Below are 21,301 nucleotides of genomic sequence, written 5' to 3'. Positions count from 1 at the left end.
TGGCCAGAGAAGGGCAACGGAGCTGGGGCAGGGTCTGGAGCACAGGTCTGCTGGGGAGCGGCTGGGGGAACTGGGGGGGTTCAGTCTGGAGAAGAGGAGGCTGAGGGGAGACCTCCTGGCCCTCGGCAACTCCCTGCCAGGAGGGGGCAGAGAGGGGGGATGAGTCTCTGGAGCCAAGGAGCCAGCGCCAGGCCCCGAGGGAATGGCCTCAAGCTGCCCAGGGCAGGGTCAGGCTGGCTCTGAGGAAGGATTTCTGTGCAGAAGGGGCTGTTGGGCGTTGGAATGGGCTGCCCAGGGCAGGGGGGAGTCCCCATCCCTGGGAGGGGGTTGAAGATTCGGGCTGAGCCAGCACTGAGGGATCTGGGAGAGTTGGGAAGGGTCAGGGGGAGGTTCATGGTTGGGCTGGAGGAGCTGCAAGGGCTTTTCCAACTGGGATGATTCTGTCATTCTGTGAATCTGCTGCCACTGAGGACGTTCAGCCACTGACAGACCTCAGGGACTGACACACACAGACAGGAACAAGGCTCATTCCTCATACTGGTGGAACTGGTCCCTACCTGCAACTGGGATGAAGATCCCGGCACAAATCACAGCTCAGGCTGCCAACAGTGAAAACTCCCCGGCTGGAAATCCCACAGCAAACCTCGGAGCGGCCTCACCGTGCACCTCCTGGGCCACCTCAAAGTTTGAACCGTGACGAGGAGAGCTCGCTGCTTCTTGGAAAGAGAAGAGGGCCATTTTTTCCTCTCTACACCAGGACTCATATAAAAGGAATAATCTATATTCGTTTGGATTATACAAGCTACAAAACACACCTTAGCTTCAGTTCCACATTTAACCAATCGCAGAAGCCATTTGTTGCCTCGTATATTACAAAGCAATAGAGATTTAAGGGATAATGGTCATGGCGGCAGAGTATACAAAGCAATAAACTGCTTTTGAGGTTGGTTAAATGCCAAGTGATGCTGAGGCCTCAATGCCATAAACATTATTTCTATTATATGACAAGATAAGAGGATACAATAAACCACAAAGAAGAAAAATCATTTTCTGGCCTCATGAAAGTTCTGGGCTTCGCGTTTCTTGGACACTGCACGAGCATCACCTCAGTGGCATGGGTTTAAGGGGAATAAATTGTTAAATTAAGGGTGGGTTTAAAAAGCAAACGATTGTTTGAGGAAATGGCCTGTATAACTGTAGCGCTGGAATTAGGACCTGAGTGATGATTTGTGTCACTTATAAAAAGTGAAATGGTGTGGAGTGGGGAGGCAGGGGCTAGGGAAAGTCTTGGTCCCGGTAGAATATATTCAATATTATGGTCCCTCCATTAGTTTGGGCAACAGGAGTGGACAAAACAGTTTTATTAATAAAGATGTTCCTCCGTTATGACACTTCATAAAGCCTCGAGCATCCAGCACTCCTGAAGCCTTGAGGAGAGGAGCAGAGGAGGCACGACGGTCGGAGCAGGACGTCTATCACCCATCTAGCACGAATTAGCAATTAGCAATTTCTATCGACCAACCTACGTTTCACACCGCCACCTCGCCAGCCCCCAGGCACCCCGAGAAGGGTTGAACACGGTTCTATAAGGGAGGATCTAGAGGCAGACGCTGAGCTCTTGGTAACGAAGCAGCGCCAGCGCATCGGAAGCCCCTGCCTTCCTTCCAGACCTTTGCTCTAGATGCCTTAGGACAGCCCAACTTTTAATTACCTTGCGCTAATGAGTCAGAGCTGTCTCATTATGCAGACTTAGTTAATACCTTTCAACTTTAACGGCAAGGCTGAAGTTTACAGCCAACACTTGGTTGCGCTGAGGCTGCCTTTCATCACTCAGTATGTTTTAAATGGGATTAGAAGATTTTAATAACGATTAGCAGCACACACCACCCCCAGATTAGTTTCACTCATCAGATTCAACGAAAGCCTTACTTGAGGCAGCGCTCTACATCTTCCACAGACATCTCAGAGGCAGGGGCTTGCCTCCACCTCCCTCCTTGCCTTCAGACAGCAGCAGGGGGGGGCCACGTCCCACCCAGAGAGGGCCTTGGGGGAAGGGGGTCAGGGAAAAATGTGTCACCTGTCCCCTTAGAGAAGAGACCAGATAAATGACCTTGGGAAGAATCTTTTTTAAAAGCAGTATATGCGGCACATTTAGAAGTCAGCTGTGTCACAGCAGACTCACTGTTGGGAAGCGATCGCGTACAGAATCCAAAAATAACAACCATTAAAGACCTAGCAACCAAAACATGTTTACATACCCACTGAAAGCCCACTAGCTGTGATGCTGGGGGGAGTACAGCAACGTCTGCCCATCTATTTTCAGTGGCTGTTCCCTCTTCCCCCTCCTCACTTCCCTGAAAAGTTGGATTTTTCAGCCTTTTTCTACATAGAAAACAGTGAAGGAAGAGGAGGAAAAAAAGGGCATCCAGCATAAAAGATGGGGCTGGTACCAGCTACAGTGGGAAAGAAGCAGCTAATCGTTCAAAGAAATGACACCGGGAAGCAAATTTTTATTTTTCCTTTAAACTAAAGGCGGAAAATCACCGCTGGCTTCACAGTAATTGTCTCCAGTCTCCTGTTCAAATTAGTTTGGCTCTGCTCTCCCTTCTCCTTCTCCCGTGACCTCCCATGCTGCTGCATGGCTCAGCACAGCGTTTGCAAGAGGCAGATCACTAATTTTAGCAAGCGGAAGAGGACGGGGTGATTTGTCCCCGTGCCCACCGTCCCAGCTGACAGTGAAATCCAGAAGCTCATCCCAATTTACTCAGGACCAAAGCAGCCCGTTCCCATGGGAGCAGCCCACCCAAACCAGAACGCACCCCTCAAATAGGGGAACACCCAAAAGAGCAGGAATCTGCGGGGATTAAAAACACGCCAATGGATCGGGCACGGGATCAAAGGTTGAGAAATGAGAGAAAGGAATGGAGCCATTGTGGTGGAAGGACACAGCGAGCCAGGCGTTATCCCAACAACGCTGACCCTGATAAGCAAAGAAGCTCAACAGCCACCACGTAAATTAAGCAAAATGCACCCGAAGGTCTTGGAGAATCAGGGAAAAAAAGGCTGAATCCTTCAAGGAAGTCTCCCTTCCCAGTGCCAGCCAGAGTCTGGCTTGGTTTTGAGCTGGAAAAAAGCTTCCCGTGCTGTAAGCAATGACACAGCAGCACTTGGGCATGCATTTGTGTGTCTGGGTGAAAAAAAAAAAATCAGGTTACCTTCCAGAAAGCTCAAAATTCTGGCTCATCCAGCCTCTGACGGGAGCCGCAGGCACTCAGCACCTGGGGCAGGTCGGGATGTTTCTGGAGGAGCTCACACGGAGCTGACTGCCCCTTTTTGTCCCCTACGGTTGAAGAAAAGGGTCTGGAGCTTTTAGGAATGAGGTAGGTGCAGACCCCTCGGACCTTTACGAAGGCTTCGCTTTAACCTGAGTCCACGTGAAGAAGCCACTTCTGATGGGGTGATCCACGGGGGCTTGTCAAGGGTCAGGGTTTAGTGCCAAAAGGCAGCACAAGCTGCTGAGGAAACAATGCAGCATGTGCTTCAGAGGTCAAGCCTCGCAGACAGCTGCTGGTCACCATCAGCTCCCAACTTCAAATTCAGATTTATTTTTAATATTCAAAGCTAGACATTGCTCTACCCTGTCCAGCTCATTGCAATTTTTACTCTGCTTGCCCCAGAAAGCACAGCTCACCAAAGGGTAATTTTAGCTGATGATCCTTCCACGACGGTCTGTGCAGCTCTCGGGTACCACGGCGCTTCGCCAGCTGCGTGTTAGCAGCGAGCAGGATTTGTAAAAGGCTCTTAAAAACCTTCAACGTGAGGCTGATGTACAGAATAGAGGGCAAAAAAATTGCTCGTAAGGCACTAGGACTTAGAGGGAGAGACTCGGGGCTCCGAAGGACTGTTAAGGGATGACTTGATCAGTCAGCAAACACCTACAGACATCAGAAATTCGATAGGAAGGATCTTCTGTCTAACAAACAAAAATCAGCAAGATCCACAGCCTGGAAGCTGCAGCTGAACAGGTTTAGACTGGAAATAAGGCATAATTTTTCCTTACCAGTGAGAGCAATTAACTATTAGAACAACTTAACCAAGGGCTGTGGTGAATTTTCCATCACTGGAAATATTTTAAATCAAGCTTGGATCATCACTATTTAATACATGCTCTGGTTTGAACAGGTATTGAAGGACGTTCTAGGAAACTGTGCACGAGGTCAGGTTAGATCACAATGAATCATACCGGTATGAATTACCCGGATTCTAACATTTCAATATTAACATGAAGAATTGTCAGAATTACCCATAAGCAGCAGTCTGGAACAGCGAAAGGAGGAAGCAACCACCTTTATATGTCATTTGTGGGAGATTGTGGGAGATTAAATTTAAATACATTGTTGTTTGCCTTAATTGCTTGTTTGAATCCGATTTTAAGGTTGTATGATTGAAGTCTTCACATCATTAAGTGCTCAAATACAGCTAATACATTTTATAAATGACTTGCACAATTTCACAGGCAAAGAAGTTCAAGATAAAAAGCAGCCTACAGAAAAAAAAAAAAAGAAAAAAAGAAAAAAGAGGAAGATCACCTGCAAGTGGATAGAAAATGCTTCAGATGAGACTAGAATGACCAAAAAGCTGAGAAGCCCTGTGTATTTTTAAAGAGACCCAGTCCCCAAGAGTTACCAGATGAGATTTTTTGACCCATTTCTGTGCTATAAAAATAAATGCGTCACAGAATTCACAGGCAGTCTCAGAGGATGTGCCCTGGGGATGCAGAATTAACTTTAATTCCAATTGAGAGACCCACAAGAGGCATTGAAATATCAAATACACTGAAGAACTGGGCGGGGGGGGACGGGGACAGGGGCAGTACCCTGGGACCAGTTACAGCTCCCAAACACGTCACAGCCAGAATAGTTTGGCAACCCGACATCCAACGGTTGCAGCCAGGAAAACAAAGTGTGTGCACATCACTTAATATCTAATTAAAAGCCACAATTCCCCCCCCTCTGCTTTATCCCTACAAAAGGCATCTCCGCCTTCTGAGGTTCAAACGCTTCAGAAGAGACAAACCCAGCCCTCCCTGGGCTCTGCTCCCACAGAATCCCCAGTTTCTAACAGCTCCCGCTAAAACAGCCCCAGCAATAATTGCACAATCCCCCTGTTCCTCCCATTAACGTGCCCCGGGAGCCACCGAGCACCAGCCCGACCTTAAGCTCGGCTTTGGGAAAGCACCGACTTTAGTGCAAAACCAAGCAAAATGCAACGGAACTTCCACTCGCCTACGGGAAAAGGTCGTGTGACTGGAAAGGAGACGGGAGTCATTCAAAGCCAGAATTATTCGCCCTAAAAAAGCGAGTAAAAGTTTTTGCAAGGCCACAGCCAGCTCTATCGTGCTGTCCGTGGAGGAAAAATTCACAATGGGTCTTTTTTTCTTTTTTTTTTTTTTTTTTTTTTTGCAGTTTGGGGTTCACGTAACACAAACCATCAACTGTCACATTCTCAGCTGCTTTACAGAATATGCTATAGCAGCTAACTCATCCCGACAGAGAAGGAATAGCTGTCCTTTGGTTGAATAGCCTTGAAAGAAGATGAGCAATGTTATCAGAAAACATTAACAGGAGATCAGCATGTTTTCTCTGGGCTGTGTGGGTCTCATGGAAAACACCAGCAGAATAACAATACGCCACAAAGCAAGGCAAATTTCATTACTTTGGAGTGCCTGCACTTGCTCATAACCTGAATTTACACACTGCAAATCCTCTGATCTGATTACCTCCAGTGATCACGTAAAACACCGGCTTTAAACTCTTTGCCTCAGTGATAAAACAGCCACTTTGATTCACAACGACACATTCACAATAAAGTATACTGTAAACGTACCTGTCCACAGCCGGGGGCATTGCACACAAACGGCCTGTCGTCTCCCATATTTCATGCAGCTGAGCTAAGCTGAGGAGAGAGGAGAGAAGAGGAAATTGTTAAATAAGCTAAAAAAATTAAAAATATCAAGAGCAGAAGCTGCCCTTTGCAGGGCTGTAATTAATCAACGCTGCGCTCGCAGGGTAGGAGGATCTTTTTCTGCCCTAGACACAATCAGAGAAGAGAAATTAATCCAACCCAAGTTTAAATAAGACTTCAGAGGGCCCAGTCGATTTTTCACGTATGAAGAGAAAGCGCCGTGTCGCAGCTCAGAAGGGCTCGTTGGGAACTGTGACAGCGAGACAGTGTGGGCCAAGGGGCAGGAAGGGAGCAGGAGTTTTCCACTCCTGGGCTCCCACCAAGGGTCACCACCAATTCTCCAGAGCGTCAAAGGATTTTCTGCATCTCAGTGTCAGCACCAAGACAAGGGGACAAGGCTCACCTCTTGCAAAGGGCCACCCAGCGCAGCAAAGACCCGTGAAACACCCCCCGAATGGAGGATGGTGAGGAAGGGCACAGCCTGCCTCATCCTCCTTTAGTATTTACAGTAGAAAGCACAGACACACAAGTAAAAAACAGTGGCAATCTACGGGAAAAAAAAAAAAAAAAAAAAAAATCAAATAAATCCAAGTCCTCTCTATGTACAAGTTATATTTTCAATGGGAGAGAACTAAAATTTGTCATTTAATTAATTAAGGGATTATAGGAGTGGTGCTCCGTTTTACAAGGCAATAATCTGGCTCCCTAGTGGGTAAACTACAAGGCTGATGGCAGGGGTAGTTTATCACAGATTATAGCCAAGGATAACAAAACACTCAGTCCTATTATGCTACAAGTGAAGCTATTCTTATTAATAAAAAATAAGAGTAAATAAAGTAACCCCCACCACCTCAAATTCAAGAAATAATGGTTCCCTCCACCCACTGATATTTTTATAGCAGGATTTTAAAAAGCTATAATAAAGCAAATGCTATCTCTTCAGGGGGTTTACTGTGTGAACATGTTCTGGCTGTTCACGTTGCTTCCAGCATCTCTTCCTCCAAGTTCAGCACTTGGCTTCAGCGACGCATGTCAGCCTGCTCCAGCCAAGAGCAGAAACGAAAGCAGAACGGGGCCAAAACGCGTTCACGAAGACACAGGCTCTTTTAGTTAGCTTTTTGCATTTCTAACCATTAATACACGCACGCACACACGCGCCGAGCAGCAGCGAGAGGGTGGGGAGACTTGTTATTTTTAGGAGCTATATGAGAAAGTGCTCTGAGAATGCGACTTAGCAGCAGAGGGTGAATGCATGCGCTGCAGAAAACAGTCCCTTTTGCTTTTGTTGAAAAGACACAGAAATCAATTGTTGCTTAATATGAAAAAAAAAATAAATTATTTTTCTATGACCACGTGCTAGGGCAGCGTGCAGCTAAAATGGGTGGCTACAAGAAGTGGAATTCCCCTCCCCGAGCGCCAGCTCAGCCACAGCACACAATGGTCACAACCAAAAGCTACGAGCAAGCAGCTGCCAGTTCTTCTCCCACAAAAAAGGGAGAGACGTCCACAACATTAAACTGTGTTTGGATTTATTAAGCAAAACTCCAGGGCCTACACAAATATGAACTCACAAAGGATAACTAGTCCTCTCACAAATGGAAGAGGCGAGCGGCCAAAACGCTCCCTAGCACAGGAGAAGCGTAATAATAAAGGCAATAAAGATCGCCAGGAACATCCACCCACCGCAGCAGCCCTCCTAGAAAAGCCCCCCGAAGTGACATGGGGCTTGTGGAACTGGAGGGTGCTGTGGCAGGAGACAGCAGAGCTCTGGATCTTCACCAGGAAGATTAAAACCCTGGCCAAGGCTTGAGGTGACCCGGGCGCAAGATGAGGACACGTTAAAAGGATCGGGCTCTCCCCACCATCCTTCTTGTGCTTCCACCAAACCTCCAAACTGGGAACAAAGAAACCAAAATACTGACCCGCTGCTCCCTAAACAAACGGGGATGTCGCCTCCATCCACAACCACCCGATCCTCCTCCAAGAGGAATCTCCTTCAGGCCCTGACTTCCACACATCCTGTAGCCATCCCGCGGACAGAGCAGCCACGGCCACAACCGGCTCGGAAGGCACAGAGAAGCCCAGGGCTCCCTCAGGAAGTTTGAACACGCAAAAGCTGTCTCTAGCAAGGAGGGATGAAGAGGTCAAACCTTCTCGTAACGCCAAACCACCGCTCAGATCAACTCCCTGACGCTGCAAGGAAGGGAAGCACAAAACTGATTCAACACTTCTTATTACCTGCACCTCCCACCTAAACCTTCCAGTTAGCTGCACAAAGCTACAGGTCTGAATGAGTCAAGAGACAGGGCTTAGGCCTTCATCACCCACCCCTAGCAGAGGCAGCCCAATTACTACTCACTCTGTAAGAAAATAATAAGAGAAATCAAACCAGACACAAAGGACACATCAACTTTACGACTACTAGAGTTATTTTACCATCACCTTTGCCGTATGGCAGCTGGTAACGCTTTGGTATTGGGATAAAAAAACAAAAAAAAAAAAGTCAACACATGCTGTCTTGGGCAAGCCAGACCTTATTTTTAGCCCTCCCAACAGTCTTACTTTGTGCCTGTCCTCCTCACCCATGAGACAAGGATCTGTCCCACAGCTCTCAGCACCCCAAGGCTCCCAGGACCTGCCCTCAGTGTCTGCCAAGCTGAAGACAGAAGCAAGAGGCACTAGTTCCACATTTCTTAATCCCTGTTTAGTCGACGATTTGTGCAGGCTTTGACAAACTGGTTACCCACTTACAAAGCGAGGGGTAAAGCTCATGGGTCGGTGTTTGAACGGCATTTTGATGGTGTGAAGAGCACCAGGAAGCTCCTCCCAGAGCCCTCCCAGCCAGGTGTGCTGGTGAACTGGTCTACAAAGGCAGACTGGGGCTTCAGTTTTCTTACCATTTGTTCTCAAATCACAAAACCCAGAAGTCCTCTGCCAGTCCAGCACCGAATTCAACAACTGTCAAGTGATTAAGCAGCTCCAAGTTAAGAGCTGTGCTAATGAGAAAGTCACCAAACTTTAAAGGACAGTTGTAATGCCCCTCGCTGTCAAAGTACAGGCTGGTGCTGGAAGCGTTTGAAGACTTGTTTAAATCACCCTCCTACGTTTAAACTCGGTTGCGGGGGATGAGGTTGGGGATGTGTTTATTCCATCCACAAACAAGTCTTATTGTTAAACATGTGGCACAATTATTACAGAGGGAGACTGCTGTATTTCACAGGGCAGCCCACCCTATGCTTTTTTAATTAACACAGGTCAGAGATCCGTCCTTACTGCTGTCACTTAAGCAGCCTGCTGCCTTCACCAGTATGAAGAACTTCAGGGTCTCGCTACCTCGTGTTTATGCTTCCGATGCATATAAAAGCTATTTGAGAAATTAAAGAAATGGATCAGCTGTCACTCCTGGGGTTTTGATAACAGTAACTGAAACGGAGAGCAGGAAAACAAAACAAAAACCCAATGGCATTTCAGGCTGCCTGCCAGCTACTTCTGATAGCATAACAAGCAGCTCTATTAAAAAAATCAGGACCAACACACTGCAAAAAACCTCAGTTTACTTGATCTTGCAAAGTGTCAGGAGGATTCACTCATTCTTTAAAGAAAGATTTAGCTGCTCGTTCACTACAGAATATGACTGGTATGTACATACATGTGCTCAGATTTATATCACATTTAGTCAGGATAAATTGCTTCAATAAATTCTATTCTTAAGAACAGGCAGAATAAGCAGATGATTGGATACTGGGAACACAGTCTCATTCCTCTTCCTGCAGCCGTGGGACAGTATTTCACTGTTTTGATGATTTTTAGCATGTTGGAAACAGCAAGGGGAAGCGAAGAAATGCAGACAGATTACTGAAGCGTGCTTCAAAGTTCTGTCAGCACAGACCTGACAAGCAGCTGCCGTCTCGTGGAAAAACCAAAAAGACATTTTCAACCAAAATAGGCTGCGTTCCCCAAATCTGTATGTGCTCTTCTCTCTCTCCTGCCTTATTAACTCACGCAAATAACCTATAGGGTGTCTGGAAAATGAAGTAAACCCAAAGCCACGCTTCACAGCAGTCTCGAGCGTGTGTTGTGCTGATAATCAGGCACCCCTCGGAGTTCCCACAGGGTACTTAAGAGTACAAATTTCCCCAAGACTGGCTTGTCTAGAGCAGAGCTCTCAACGGGAGCAACTCCTCGGGAGCACGCACAGCACGCAGAAAAACGGATTAAACACGAGCTTTGCATCCAAGAGCGCATCTGCTCCGTCGTGGATCTCATTCCCACCTTCAACTGCAACTTTAACTCCTCACCAAAGCAACTGCAGCGTGGCAAGGGGATGTCTGTGAGGCCAGACAAGTGTAGCCAGGACAAGGGCCACCGTTTCTCCAGCACTGCTTATCCAAGGGTGTCAGCGCTGGCAGAGCAGGGACGACTTTTTCCTGAAGTTAATCTCATTCTTGATTTGTTGGGGATGTCGCCTCTTCCTACTTCTGGCATGGAGATAAATGAGAAATAATTCTGTGGAGGGGTTCAGTGCACCCCAGGATGCCGGGCTGGCAGCGAGCTGACGAGGGGCTCTTCTGCAAACACCACGAGGCAGAGCCCCGGAGCAACGTTCCCCCCAAGTCCTACTCCCAGCTCCATCACTGCCCTGCGCTGGGATCCTGGGAAACCCACTGACAATTGCTTTGCAGCTGGAGAAAACGAACCCTCTAGAGATTAACTGCACACCCACGTAGGCTCCACCGATTCCACTGCTGCAAGAATGGCATTTGTAGGGTATGAGGGTATTTAAAGTTTTGATTCCGCAAGGAACTCGTGCGCAAAGCCTTTTGTTAATTCAAGTCCTTAGCTGGGAGGGATCACATGCATTTTTAAAGGAAAAAGTAATCAAGTCACAGCTGATGCATAATAAAGTTAAGTATTTTGCTCTGTGTGCAGCATGTTTTAAATGTCCATTATCAAAAGAGCATTTGGGGCAGCCTGAGGCTTTACTGATAGCAGAGGGCCTCTATTAAATTCAGAAGAACTACAAGACATTGTTTTGGAGATGATTATTGGTCTGATGAAGAAAGAATTGGAGACAATCTACTTTACTTTGAGGCTTTGGAAAATCTGAGGCAAGAGTGTGAACACGGTGGTGCAGACACCACATCAATTTTGTGTGTAATACACCAAGCACGCTGCAGATTGCTTAATAAATAATTCAGTCAGCAGACCCACCTGAAACTTGCGGGAAGAATTCCCTTGTGAAGAGTCAAGAGAATTAAAAAGGAAAACCCTTCAACAAATCAAAATATCAAATTAGCACCGGCAGAACTCAAATCATACAAAAATCCCCTTAGAACCATGGAGGGTCATAAATGAAAAAAAAAAAAATCTATCACAGGCTGAACCTGGGCACCAGAGTTTGCTCTCAGCTATGAAGAAGGTGGGAATCCAAGGGAGGTTTAGACTGGACATGAGGAAAAAAATTATCACAGAAAGTGTCGCCAGAGAGTGGAATAGGCTGCCCAGGGAGGGGGAAGTCCCCATCCCGGGGGGGGTTTAAGGGCCGTTGGGGTGAGCTGTGGGGGGATGTGGGGTAGGGGGGAACTTTGTAGAGTCGGGCTGAGGGTTGGACTTGATGATCCCGAGGGGCTTTTCCAACCTGAAGGATTCTGTGACTAACAATTCGCCCCTATAACGGACATTGGGAGACCCACAGGCCTTGATACATCTGCACCGAAGAGGAGACCACTTACCACTTTGGAACTATCCTGACCCCTCAAAAGTTTCAGCCTAACAGAAGGTGGTCATCTCCACGTTTCAGAATATTCCCTTAGATCAAATATATTTAGGACTGTGTTTTAACTAACCTGTTTGCAATACCTGGTGTAGACAGGATCAACTGTAATCCAAGGTAGCCGTGAGGATCCCTAATCTAGGCAAGCCCCTGCAAAGGGAAGGCAGACAGATGGAAGTGAAGAATTTCGCCCCCAGCACCAGGGATTAAACATCACTGTGCCTCCTTCTACACAACGGCAAGAGAAGAGCAGAGTCTTCCCAAGAGCCATGTGAGGGCTCAGGTGGACAAGTTTTGTGATGACAAAGCACACTGTAATTTGGAGGAGATTCACACACACACACACACACACAGCCCCGCTACCACCGTTTTAGGGATGTAAAGCTCCACGTACGTTTCTAATGGGTGCCTGGGGAAGCTGCTTCACTATTATTCATCCTTATGACTTCTCCCAAAAGTCCACCAGAAGAGAGTGCACAGGAATTGCTGGGATGGGAAGGAGGGAGTCCAGTCTAGGACCTTCTACTTAAGAGTGGTTTTAGTAGGCAGCTCATTTCCCCCAGCCCAGGCCCTCCCTCTCTTGCACAAGATTCTCCCCAGTCTACTAGAAGATTTCTGCCTTTTCCCACCTTCACTGCTGAATTTCTCAATCATCCCTTTTCCCCACCAACATCCATGCACGCACACACCTTACTCATCCCAATCCCTTTCTGCCTCCCTGGATAAGAGCAGAAGCTGGCAGGTACATCACACACTAACAAAAGGTATCATTTTAAACTTGGCAACGCACCATAATCTAGGGGTGAAGTTCTAGAGAGGTTAAAAGCGGTGCCCAGGTTCATCTATAGACAGGGTGATCTTTAAAATTAAAATATTTATTTTACCCATCTAAACAGGCTCTTGGTACTTGCAAGAGCTGGAGGGGAAAAGGCTGAGGTAGCATCCAACAAAAGCCAAAACCTCCCCTTCCTATCCCAGTGAACTGAGCTGCCCAGCAAAGCCTCTATTTCCAGCAAAGAACTTGACTGGGACACTGGGCTGAGGATAAGCCAGTTTTTCTTACCTCAATAATCAAAATTTCCACTTATTTAAAAGTTCAATTCTTCCTGCAGAAATTAAAGTCAGCCCATATGCTACTTTCCCCCCGGTACACCAGTCCATAAACTGAAGTGGTCCCAAAGCATGTTAACTAGCCCATTAAGAAAAAAACTAAGCCCGTTATCCTAGTCTAGACAGACACCTAGGGGTAATATTTTAACTCCCTTAAAAGGAATTAGACATATTACATGCATCAACAACAGCAATGAAAGACCAGCCTTCCTGAAAAGGATTTCCCCCAGGACATGTGTTGGCACCTCATGGAACCCATTTTAAAAACTAGAATTAGGAAACAGTTTAGGAAGACACATGAGAAGCAGGATACACGTTTTCAAAAGCACGTTTAGCAGTTATGGACCTTTTCATCCAAGATGCTCTGTATCCTTTCAATTGTACTGTTTTAGCTTCAGAGAGAAGAGTTTTCGAGGTGTGCCTGGAGCCACAGGACAAGTCATGGCTTTGGCTGGCAGCGTGAGCCTGATGCCACAGAAAGGGCCACAGTTAGACTCTTAAATGTCTTTAGTCCTGTTAGCCACAGCCACACTTTCACAAGCACACGTTACCACAAATATCCCACACCCGAGTGGTAAGAAACTCAATCGCTCTCATACGTATCAGGATCCAGGTACGAGCAAATGTGGGGTTTTGTGTTCGCGAAGCTTTTCTGGACCTGTTCCAGCTGAATTACTGACAAGCAGCTGAGGTCTGGAAGCAGGCTTAAGCCAAGATTTGTAAATCTGAGTCATGCCTCTGCTGGTTTGCAAAAGTCATGAGCAACTGGCCCCTCATCCCCTCCGAGGGCGTTGCTGGGTCTCCTGTGTTACCCTCCAACAGTGGCCCAACATCTCCTGCACCCAACACCGGGACCCTCACAGGTCCCACCAACTGGAAAACACTTTTTTTTTTTTTCCCCCTCCCCCTGGATCACCTCAAATCTCCATCAAAAAAAAAAACCCTTTCCTTAAACCTCAGTGTTAAGATGGAAGAAACTCCCAGGTCATTAAAACTCTGCTGAACGTTGGGGGATAGAGCTGGTATGAAAAATGCTCTAAAAATAAGGCTCTATTGTTGTACTTGCATGTGACTATTGTTATTGCAGGAATGCTTGTGCCCAACACTCTTGCATCTGTGCCTTGCAAGACAAGCTGAAATACTTCAGATCCCAACAAACACTTGGGCGTACGCAAAAAAATTGTTCTGCTCCGAGTGTGCCAGCACAGCTCCCCTCTCCAGCACAAATGCACTTCCTAGCGTACCAGTACAAGCACATTTATGGTTTATTCCCATAAATCATAAGGATAAACTTTACATTAATATGACCACAAAATTAAAGCTAGAGGTTGCACCACCTATGAAACAAAACCAGAAGAGCTGCAGAGCAACCTCCTAAAAATAGGCTTAAAGTAGAACGGGAAACAAACGCAAACTGCACGCTCTGCTGACACAAGTCTCCCTCTGCTAAGATTTACTCGCCTAGGAAGATCTGAGTGAAGAATGAGCTGCAAAATGAGTTAGAAGGAAGAAAATTGCTAGAGATAGGGACATCAAGAGAAAGGACGTACCTAGGGAACTGACTGTAAGTTAAGATTGTCAGTGGAAGGTGCGGTGCAGAAACAAAAGGGCTGTTAGTTTCCAAAAGATGAACAGATGCCTGCAGGTACAATCAAGCCTCCCTCGCTCTGTATTCTGTCTGTGCAGGAGTTTATCTACAGTTATTTTTCAGATCCAGTAAAAGGCTTCAGCCTCCCATCGCGCTCTCTTACCCCTCAGATTTGCAGTCGCCAAAAGAACAAACAATTGCTTGAGCGCCGCACTGTGAAAAGGGACAATTTAGGGAATTTCAGCATCAGTTTTTAAAAGTCTGCCAAGAGTTACAGCAACAATGGAAGGAGAAGTGGTGAGGAAAAACAGACAAATCACACAGGATAACTGCGTCGGTGCCTTGGTGTCAGGAGCAGTGCCCCAAAATGGCTCTTGCCAGGGGCTCCAGGGTGAGGGAGTTTATCTGAGATGAGCAATGCCATCTGCAAGCAAAAAGAGGGTACCCAGATGGTTCAGTGCAACTGCCACGTCCTGTATCACTGCAGGATGCGTTCTGAATTGTTTTACTCTCCAAAATGAAAAAGCACCCTTTACAGTCAGACGGAAACCCCATCACACACACCAGCCTCAGGCACGCAGGAACAAGGCCAAGCAAAGGTGCAGCTAAAGGTAAGATGTCTTTTTACCCACAAGCAAGACAGAAAACCTGACTGCAGTTGTCCCAGGCTGTTAAAACAGGGCAGAGAGTTTTCAAGAAGTGTGGAGGATCCAGTGGGGGCTGTGACTTTTGCAGGAAAATTACAGTACTTAGCTGACAGCAGGAGTAAAGGCAGAACTGGATCAGAAAAAACGTTCTTATAACCCCCGTATTTCCCTAAAAACAAAGAGAAAGGAGTCTTTGTCACCTGGGATTATTACGAGGTACAGCCCAGGTACTGCTACACCTGTGGCAGGCAGAGCTTGTTTTCCCTTGATCGAGCCACCGTGCTTCCTTGCTACTGTTCTCCTTTTGGCATGCCAGTTAAATGCAAAAGGTAAAACAGAGCTAGGAGTTAACTTTTTATGAGACTGAGCTACATGGGATTAATTCTCAGAGACTAATGAGTCGCAAGGCCATCCCAGATCAATTTGGGTAACTTTGTTGAGACCTGGGAGCCATGCCAAGAGCATTAACAACCCGAGCCGAGATACAAACAAGCCTATTCAAACACAAATAGTGCTCAAGACACTAGACCAAGCCCCAAGGACAGGCAGTACACCGCTACTGGGAAGAAGAGATAAAACCACAATAAACTAGATTATTATAGATGGCTGCACAGAATCTGTGCTGTAGCATACATCTTACTACAGGAGAATATAGAAGATCGCTGGCAGACTCAAGACAGAATCCGTAATTGCCACTGGGAGCTGGAACTGGAAGGGAGGTTGGTTGCAATCAAAAACCCAACTGCTTTTTGGTAAGTACGAGGGAAAGACAGTCAGACTAAGACAGCCATTTCTACCCCGCTAGCCAAAAGAGAAGGAAGTATAAGGCACTGCCCCAAGCTCTCAAAAATAGCAAGAGATTTCCCACTAAAATGCAAGGAAGGAAACATGTTGCTTTGAGACCGTTCCGGGAAAGGCTCTTTATTATTTTTCTAAGCGCAGCCATTAACAGCTCTCTGCCTCCAGCTTCCTGACCATGGAGATGAATATTCAGCATAGGGCGCTCTGAATCGGATCCGCAGGGTCACAGAGGCAGCTGCACCCAGAAAATGCATGGAGGGGAACCCAGCCCTTCTGCAGCACTCGCTGGGGTTTAGCATTCCCCACGCCGCCCCGGTTTCACCTGCGACGCCGCGGTGAGGAGTCAGAGCACCGTAACCCACCCTGAAGTGGGGTAAAAAACCCGATAGGTCAAGTTCTTCCTTAAAAAAACAAACCAAGAAAACAAGCCACTTCAACATTTCAGCTTCCTTGTGGCAGGGTTAGCTCTCCAAGACAGAGGGTTAGTGCCCAACCTGCTTTTAGGTGCTTTGTGAAGTCCATTTGGCACCTAATTTCCACCGGTGAATGACTGCTGACTCTCAAACTAAATTAGATGCCTGCAGGGACTTAGGAACAGAGCTTGTTCTGCACCTCTGGGTGCCCAGATCTCTGTTTGACTTTCGCCAGCTATTGCACGCCCAAAGACATTGCGAAAGATTTTAAGTTTTACAGGGAGAGGCCACCATCAAGCTCAGTGAAAACGCGCAGACTGCTGTTAGTCCTAGACTTTGACTTGAAAGTTATTTTGGGGTGTGAGGGAAGGAGTGAGAATGTTTGCTTTGTAACCAAAAAGCTACAAGAGAGCTTAAAATTGTCATCTGGGAAAGAAGGCCAAAAGCCGATGCTATAAAATCTGCTTTAGAGGTGTAACACCCTTATGCTTTATAAGCTTGATAAAGCAAACCCAACTGTATAAACTGGAATATTGGCAAGGAACTCGCTTGAAGTAAATCTCCAACAGACATACAGTATTTAACAAGTCATTACGAGTTAACCTACAGCGCAGGGTGAAAGCAAAGTCTTACCACTTACCATCTGACTGTACCTTTCTGGGTGTTCAGCACTGCTCTTGAGCTTGGAGAGGATCCCCTCCCCACAAGAGAATCCCCAAATACCTGGGACTGTATCACCTCGACATCAAAGACATGCTAAACCCTCATTTGTAAGTGCCTTAAAACAGCCGTGGAGCTTCACCACCCCAGAGAGCTGCAGTCGCTGCTATCAGAACAACATTTCCTATCAGGCTTCACATTTGGCCCTAAAGTGATTTAAAAAGCAGCTCTCCTCAGCTCACACGGGAGAGAAGTAACAGCCCAGCTGCAAAAATTATTTCCAGGTGCTTTGGGAAAAGGGTCGAACCTCACAGGAGAGTCGCTCTCCCCCTCTCGGTGCGTGTGTGATGGGAGAGGGAGGCACCGTCAGAGTCCTGGCAAATGTAAAATAAACTCTGCTGAAAGGAATAACACGGGCCCCAAAAGCAGCGCATCAGCTATGAGCAACTTCACAGAGACCAGAAAAGCTTTTTCCCCTGCAGTTAGAGCAACAAAGCCCCTTGGCTGAAAGCACCAGATAGCCCAAAGGCTTTTCCCAGCACAGCTTCCACCAGTCCTCCCAGCTACACAACTTACACCGCTTACAACCCTCTTACAAACAGTAAGGAGTTTACCGTTACCATAACAAAAAGTGTAATTGGTTAACGTTGCCTCCACATTAGGGTCTGGCAGGATAAAAACCATTAGAGAAGCTCCATTGTCCCAAGAGCCTCCTCACACTGGCCAGTCTCCAGATCAGATCTGGCCTGGCCTCCGACTTCAGAGCAAGGTGTTAGAGAAAATCTCGTGTCATCTCAGCACGGCTGGGCCCCAGATGAGCCACAGGGATGCCCGTACATCACAGGCAGCACAAAGGGAAGGATACTGCTGTGGGTTGTTTTGGGTTTTTTTTTTCTCCATCTATGCAAAACACTGTAGCCAAAAAAAGTGAGACCAACTGCAAGAAGCTTGAGTGATCTGGAACCATCCTCGGGAGGTACTTCTGCTCTCCAACACAGACCTGAGGGATGACAACGCACAGGTGCCTTGTGAGAACTTCCCGGGTTTGGTGTTTTCCAGGTGTGAGGAGCTCGGATTTCATCGCACTAACAGCACGTGTCCTCCCGCTCCTCCTTTCACAGTCAGATTCCTGAGAGAAAAGTAGCTGCTGCTCTTCAAATACCTACTTCAATCCTTGCCAAACATCACTGAAGCAGCCGTAGCTTGGCAAAACATGCTTTAACACAGGCAAGGTTTCTCTAGTTAGGTGCCAAGTATCAGATTTCTAATATGAAAAGGCATCTGTCCAAAGGGTTTCGAAGCCTTTGATGAACATGAGACAAAATCCAACATAAACCAGCAAGTCAGCAACTTCTCCAGGCAAGGAGATGGAGAAAGACCATCTCTAAATCATCATCCAATTACTCATATGCCAAAGTTGTGTTTCCACTCCCAATTTCTGGAGGAAAGATGGAATCTACAGGACGTCTCTAAGGTAGAGATGGACTCTACAGGATGTCCCCAAGGTATAGATGTCCCTAAGGTGTAGATGGGCTCTATAGGATGTCCCCAAGGTAGAGAGGGGCTCCAACGGGACGTCCCCAAGGTAGAGAGGGGCTCCAACGGGACGTCCCCAAGGTAGAGAGGGGCTCCACGGGACGTCCCTAAAGTATCTGCACAAAGACACAAGGGAGAGACCAAACTGCAAGACCCTCAACACTGCAAGAGGCAGCAAGGCCCCAGGCACAGTTCATCACCAACTGGTTCCTCCAGGACCTCCTCCAAAACAAGAGAAACCACATGGAAGGCCCTGAGCCTCCCCACTGCGACCAGACAAGCCTCCACACTTCTAATTCCCACTGCTGCTGTCACCTCCAAGGTCAGAGCAGACCCCAGTGTACATGTGTCACCAGGAGCAAGGTGACAACCTAAGCATGAACCCAGAGCGACAACAGGCGAGAGCACGTCTGTGTCCAACTCTAACCAAAGCAACACGGCATAAACGTTCCCCACAGTCTCAAGCAAAAAGCTTTTCTTTCCTCCTTTACACCACAACCAACTGAACCCTTTGCAGCCCACGGAAGAAGAGGCTCTAAGCAGAGATCACCAGGTAGGAAACGTTTCCGGCGGTGCTTCCAGCAGATTCGAGTTTGTAGCACGGTGACACACTGAGTAAACAGATCCTCTAACAGCCTCCAGAGCTTGGCACTATGGCTCTTGGGTCGCCTTGTGCTTCTTCATTAGTGGTGATACATCTTCAGCTATATACTTCTTCACAGCAGGGACAACATATTGCAAGAGATCTACTACAGGAGAGAGAAATAATTCAAGTTTAAGAAAGGAAGGAAAAACCTAAGAGACTCACTGTTTCTTACTGAGTAGAGATAATTATAAGAAAGCCATGACAAGCCTTAGAGAATGCATTATTTTACCTAGGAAATGCCTAAGTGACCTAGAAACTGGAGTCCCATTTCCTGAAATTATTTAGCTGCTTAAGAGCCCTTGTTTCAATGAAAGTGAGAAAAAAAGCTGCTGAAAATGGGACGTAAGAGCCCAAGTCAAGCTTGAACATATTTTCCCCACAATGGTGTGTGAATAGTTTTAAAGGAAGATCAAAGTCAAGGCTGCATGGAGTTAAGAACAGGAGAGCCTCTTATGTAAGCGACTACCTATGGATAAAACTCTTGTCAATGAATTAAAATAACTGAAACGGCACCAGCGGGACAGGGGACGGAAAGGCACGACACTCCTGTATGCACGTGTGGTCATAAAGTAAAAATATTTTGTCCCACCTGTTATTATTTACATCACATGTGGGCATTTTTATTTATTTAGCATTCAAAGGCACACACATTTTATGGCATCATTATTTGATATGCGAGCCCTAAAATCAGAGGGGAGCAAGAAATATTCCAAACATAAGCAATGTCTAGAAATCTGGTACATTATTGTGAGTTGTTTAACTAGAACTGCATTCTGCCTTCGGAATGATTGCGGTTTAGCAGTGAACAAAGCAATGATTTCCTATATATAGTTTACATAATTCAAAAATGTGAAATCTTACACAGATGAAGGATACGGCGTCCTAAACGTGGATCATACAAACGGGCGCTCTATATGCATTAAAAATAGAGAAAAAAAAAAAAAAAAAAAAAAAAAAAAGAAAAGAAAGCAAGCAATGTGGGGTAGAAAGATGAAAAACATCCACAAGAAGAAGAGCGAGCATCCCTCAGAAGTTTCTCACCACCTTCACCAGTAAATGTAGTTGCTCATTAAAACGCTGCCAACGCTCCCAGGATTATGTTTTTTAAAAAATAAATAAATAAATCACATTTCGTCACGTTCCCTTTGCACATGGCTCGGTCAGAGCGAGGATGTGGACGATGAGCAATGCTCCTTCTTATATAAACTCTCCAGGTTTGTAACAGTGCACTCTGCCATATAAAGGCTTCTAATCCGATTAAGGTTGTAGATAAACTTCCACAGCGCCGTTTTCACACGGCAAATCCCCCACCTCAACTGCGGGATGCTCGGCTAAATCTCTGCTTTCACATTTTCTGGACCTAACAGTTAATTCCAGGAGACCTGGCACCCAGCTGCTGTCACCCCTGGTGACAATCGGCCTTTGGATCTCATCTCCCTCTGCAGCTCCTCCTCCGGCTCTATTTTACCACACGCTCCAAAAAAATAAGGGAATATTCCTACCACAGCAACAGCGGAAGAATGGCCTGTGAAAGGTGGCCAAGCCTACACCTTCAGATCCCACTGCAATGAGAACGGCATGAGGTAGAAGAAAACTTTACGTTTCAGTGTGAGGAGATTAATTGGCAAAGCTTTCCCTGCCCACACGCAACCTACTTCAACTTCAGCGTTCAACCTCACTTTCAAAACTTCTGAGGATTTCCAGCATCTTCAGTCGCGGACACGACCAGCTGTACCTCTAGAAACAAGTCTATTTTAAACGCTGGCTATTTTAAATAATCGCACGCATGAAGTGCTGCGCGATTTGGAGATTTGTTCCCTTCATCTCAGCAGACTCAGCACCAACGAGAGCTTTTTGGCAGAAACCCCAAAAAGCCATGTTCTGCTCCAAGTCTGGTTTACTCACTTTGGAAGCAGTTAAAGGGTATAAGACAGCTCGGTACGGTTAGTTACTCAGGTATAAATACACTCGTTTGGGCATTGCTTATTCCTTACCACTGCCAAGTCCACATCTAGCCAAGTCCTTAATACACTGAAGTCTGTGAAAGACTTCTATTTTATTATTATTATTTTAAATAGTAACAATGGTATTCAGAACGAGGTCTTTGCCAGCCAGGGCTGAAAACATTCTCCATGAGCAGGAAAAAAAAAAAAAAAAAAAAAA

At 46.5% G+C, this 21,301-nt stretch overlaps 1 protein-coding gene across 4 annotated transcripts in view; it reads right to left on the bottom strand.

Annotated features, from left to right (window-relative positions):
* Positions 1-21,301, bottom strand: part of ATF7 (activating transcription factor 7) — a 66,157-nt gene that overhangs the window by 42,021 nt on the left and 2,835 nt on the right. Inside the window, exons 1-2 of one of the 4 annotated variants that reach the window (XM_026866928.1) lie at positions 11,811-11,964; positions 5,887-5,955 (exon numbers count right to left, since the gene is read on the bottom strand). In XM_026866928.1, the coding sequence (XP_026722729.1) occupies positions 5,887-5,934 (48 nt within the window). In that variant the 5' untranslated portion in view covers positions 5,935-5,955; positions 11,811-11,964. Of the gene's footprint in view, positions 1-5,886; positions 5,969-11,810; positions 11,965-21,301 lie in introns of those variants that run through there. The other 3 variants (XM_026866934.1, XM_026866931.1, XM_026866930.1) reach the window with 3 other exon arrangements.

Source organism: Athene cunicularia, unplaced genomic scaffold, assembly GCF_003259725.1.
Source record: "Athene cunicularia isolate RWA unplaced genomic scaffold, athCun1 BOjh376268_part1, whole genome shotgun sequence".
NCBI classification, from domain to species: Eukaryota; Metazoa; Chordata; class Aves; order Strigiformes; family Strigidae; genus Athene; species Athene cunicularia.
The sequence above is the reverse complement of the archived record's forward strand: the minus strand, read 5'-3'. Positions and strand labels throughout refer to the sequence as shown.